Source organism: Hyposmocoma kahamanoa, unplaced genomic scaffold, assembly GCF_003589595.1.
Source record: "Hyposmocoma kahamanoa isolate Upper Pololo Valley unplaced genomic scaffold, ASM358959v1 87, whole genome shotgun sequence".
NCBI lineage: Eukaryota > Metazoa > Arthropoda > Insecta > Lepidoptera > Cosmopterigidae > Hyposmocoma > Hyposmocoma kahamanoa.
In genome coordinates this window covers 10357714-10362285 of record NW_020654422.1, presented here as the reverse complement: position 1 = coordinate 10362285, position 4572 = coordinate 10357714, and the positions used below count along the sequence as shown (strand labels likewise).

The following is a 4572-nucleotide window of genomic DNA, read 5'->3' as shown; positions in this document are numbered from 1 at the left end:
AATTAAATTAATTTAATTTATTTTTTAATAATTAAATTAATTTAATTTATTTTTTAATAATTAAATTAATTTAATTAATATTTTAATAATAAAATTAATTTAATTTATATTTTAATAAATAAATAAATTTATTTATTTTTTATGGATTCTTCATTCCCCATATATTTGCTACCCTTAGATAATTGTTATTGTGTCATTCAATATTCGTAGTTCTGTAATATTTCAGAAGTTTTTTAAATGTTATTAGGGATTGTGTTTCTTTAATATCCATGGGAAGTTTATTATACATCTGTCTTTATTATATAGCTCCCTCATATAAGATATTTCTGTTACCATAATTTGTTCTTGATGGCCGCAGTACCAAATAATTTGCATTTCTTAATGGCATTTTTTGTATTTGTTTCTTTCTTGTGAAATTTATTTGAGTGTGTATATTTCTAGTTAAAATGTTACGTAACAATAAACAAGTATAGTAAATGTATGTTTGGCAAACATTTAAAATTTTTGTTCTTTCATATACACTTATTAGGTGTGAGGTAATTGTATTGAAAGAGTACCTTTATTAGTTTGTTTTGTGCTCTTTTTATTAGATTTAAATTTGTTTTTGCCGCTGAGCCCCAAATCTCAATCAGATAGTCAATGTTGTAATTAAAGAATTGTACACAAAATAACGCAGCCTGTGTGAAAGACATCAGACATACCTCTTATGGCTCCAGTAAGAGACGATAGTTTAGAAATAATCTTTTCAATATGAGGCCTCCACGTCAGTTTGCTATCAACAACGAGTCCCAAGTATTTCTTACGGTCGATATTGTTTATTTTTTGATTATTTAAAGTTAATGGTTCATGATCCGAAATTCTTTTGTTTTTAGTTTGAAAATTATATAATTTGTTTTAGCAACGTTAATAGTTACAAGATTATACTGAAATCACTCATTGAGTAATTTAAGATCACTGTGCGGTTCAGCAATAGTTTCTATAGAACTTCCAAAGTAAAATAAGCATGTGTCATCAGCATATTGACGCCGGAAAGCGATCTTGTCGTATCTCGAAAAATAGGACTTTACACCAGGGTTCGAAAAACTATTTCAAAAAACTATTTCTCTTTAATTTAAATTAGTAAAAGTCAATTTTTACGGATGATGTATATAATCATACTTTAAAATTGACTTTCTACTAATTCAAATTATAGAGAAATAATTTTTTGAAACAGTTTTTCGGCCCTGGTTTAAAGTCCTGTTTTTCGAAATACGACAACATCGCTTTCCGGCGTCGATATAGAGTGACGTCACCTTTAAGACCAATTTCAAATACATTATTTATATATATTAAAAATAATAAAGGTTCCATAATATACCCTTGGGAGACGCCGTAACTAATAGTTTTAGGTTGATTTTGATGGTTTCTTATTTTTAAGATCTGTTTACGATTCCATAAGTATGATTGTAGCATGTTATAAGCTGTTCCATTTATGCCAATGTTATTTACTTTTTCCAATATCGTGACTTACGGTATCAAAGGCCTTATTTAGATCTACGAATATACCTAATGCAATATTTTTCTTATCCAGCCTACCTACCTAATGCAATATTTTAATACTCTGTACTCAGATTATATTAGGAGGTAATTTGCAAACCAATTGCTTACTATGTAGTTCCGTTACTACACAAAGTAAATGTTTAACACCCTCCGTACGCCATCGCCACTGTAGTTCACAATCAGTTGCCTAATTTCGTTTTAATGAGTGAGAATTTAGCTTACGTTCTAAAATATTTTTGTCATTGATTACTTCGCTACACGTAAGGATAAGTTATGAGTGGTTGTAAACTTTTACAAATTTCATCGCAATTATTTTGTACAGGGTCAAGAGCACGTCAGGCTTGACACTTAAGACTTAAATCCACCTCTATGCCGCTTACGATAAGAACAGTGCAAGGTGCAAAGTGTCAAGCTTGATGTGCTTGCGAATGTAGAAAATAATTGCAATATATAAAACTGCTTTACGATAGTCTGAATTTTGTCCTCAGATAGTAGACTTCGCTCTAGAGTCAGCCGGTGGTCGGGTGATAGACACGGGAAACACTATAGAGCATATAATACACGAATCATCAGTGGGATATTTACTTCATTTGTTAGCGTCGCTAGCATGCCGGGGCTATGAATGCTATTCGGCACGAGTTGTCATACGACCAGGAGCACTACCTGGGGAATGTTGGGCCTTCAAAGGTAATCAAGGTGAAGTTACCATCCGTCTTCTGGGCACCGTTTATGTGAGTGGTGTCAGTCTTGAACATATACCTCCGCATATGTCGCCTACTAAGTGAGTACCTTTTTTGAATAAGTTTTTATTATGTGAGATACTTTTGATCAATACTTGGCTCAAATGCAAGTTACATAATAATAATAATATCGCACACACGCAACATAGCCCCGCACTAGGGAAACCCTGAGTCGCGGGTGCCATGGACACACTTATAGACAACCACAAATTACACCCAAACTCACGAAATAAATAAATGTAGGCCATACAAATATTTCTCCCGACCCGGGAATTGAACCTAGGACTTCTGCGTGGCAGTCCGGCATGGTAACCGTCCAGCCACGGAGGCAGTTACAGCTTACGATGTTTTCATTTTTTTTATGACACTAAGGTATGGGACGAACAAGTCGTGCGCCTGATGGTAAACGCCTGTAAATAACAGTTCCAGTGCCACTCAGAGCTTTAGATCACCAAGATCTGAGGGACACTGCCACTGCGCTCGACACCCTGAGACATAAGTTGACAAGACCCATGTGCCTGTAATTTCACCAGCACCCTTACCCTTCAAAACCGGAACGCAGTAATGTTCACATTACTTCTTGACGGTTGAAATAAGTAAGTAAGTGGTAGTACTTTCCTGGAAGAACGCTTTCACAAGGAGCTCTACTGCTACTAAAATTAATTTATTTAATATTTTTATTATAAATACAACGATCGAACACATAGAAAAATTTCTGCGACTTGGCGGGTCTTGAACCCACGACCGTGCTGCACCGTAGCATTGCTCTTACCAACTGAGCCTCAGCTCATGTTACCGAGCTGTCGAAATTTTCCTATGTGTTATTGTTATAGATCTTTATACTCGCTTTCGGCATTCATCGCCGCTAGTGACATCTAGTGAGAGATTTTTTGACTTATTTCACAAACAATCTCAATGATACATCAATCTTTTTATTTAATATTGGTATTCATAATTATTATGTAGGGAATTACCTAGTTTGAAACCAGGCGATTGGTGTGGTTGACACATTATTATCATATAATTATAGATAGCGACATCAGGTGTACATGTGTCATAAACTTTGTAGATGTTGTGACTAGGTGTGTAGGTTGTAAGAAGTCTACGTATGAGGTACTAGGCACATTAATATAAATGATGATGATGATGATGATTATTATTATTATTATTATTATTATTATTGCTACTGCAACAGTAAAGTAATTTATAAATAAACTGTAATTGATTCAACAGAGAAATATCATCAGCACCACGACTTTTTCTATTGGAAGGGTTGGAGAAGCGAGGAGGCACTACCTCTCACGACTTCGGCAGCTTCCAGTACGACAAAGATGGCCCACCGATTCAGTTTTTCGAAGTGCAACACCCCGCGGCTAAACCCTACAATATGGTGCGATTACGAGTGATGGGAAATTGGGGACACTCTGTCTACACGTGTGTCTATAGAGTCAGAGTTCATGGAGAACTTCACCATTCTTTAGCGCCATCGGGAGTCATGGAGGAAGACGCTATGCGTATCGAAAACGAATAGGTTAGATATGTTATTAAGTTTGGACTTTATGCTTAATGTATAAGCATTTTTTTTATTTTACGGAATTGTAAGTTTGTAGTTACTTCTTATGTATTGATAAATAAGGTTTATTTTAGTGCTATATAATTTATCTGTCTTACTTGGATTTTCATTTAATACAATTTTAATTACCCTTTTCCTACGGAATTGTAAGCATTTACAACCTACGTAGAGATTGATAGATGAACAAGTTTTTTTTAATTCAAAATATCCATTACCCGAAGGCCAGTTATGCCAGGTGCCCGGTTACTATTGTGTTGCACAAAACTAGAGAAAGCCAAAACCAACAGTAGATGTTAATCTGGGTGTCCGGCAGCCGATGGCAATAAAAATGCGGCTATTGTGAAGTGGACAAAGCGACAAAGCACATAAATTAACATGAGCAAAGTGATCATGAGCCCCCGTAGCGTCGGCAATTTCGCTCGCCAAAACTAGTGAGTGACTTTTAATTGATAAGTTTCTCAACTGAGTGAGTTAGTTTATGCATAACGAACGAAACATGGAACTGAAATTTCAAACGAAGAATTGTTAATTAGCATCTAGGCTGGCTATACGCAAATAACGCGAGTGTGGACATACTTCCCTATTTTTTGTTTTATTTAAAATTTATCAAAGGTATTTTATACCTACAAAAAAATGCCTACAAATGATGTAATCAAAATAGCTTTTGTATAAAAAAAATACTTAACGAAAATAATAATTCACGATATGATTCGTAAAGTC

The 4572-nt window shown here is 34.7% G+C and overlaps 1 protein-coding gene across 1 annotated transcript in view; it reads left to right on the top strand.

Annotated features, from left to right (window-relative positions):
* LOC113235473 (SUN domain-containing protein 1-like) overlaps nucleotides 1–3887 on the top strand; it is a 12214-nt gene extending 8327 nt beyond the window's left edge. Inside the window, exons 3-4 of the mRNA XM_026471168.1 lie at nucleotides 2028–2320; nucleotides 3513–3887. Coding sequence (XP_026326953.1) covers nucleotides 2028–2320; nucleotides 3513–3810 — 591 coding nt within the window. The 3' untranslated portion in view covers nucleotides 3811–3887. The remainder of the gene's footprint in view (nucleotides 1–2027; nucleotides 2321–3512) is intronic.
* Nucleotides 3888–4572: the final 685 nt, after the last annotated feature.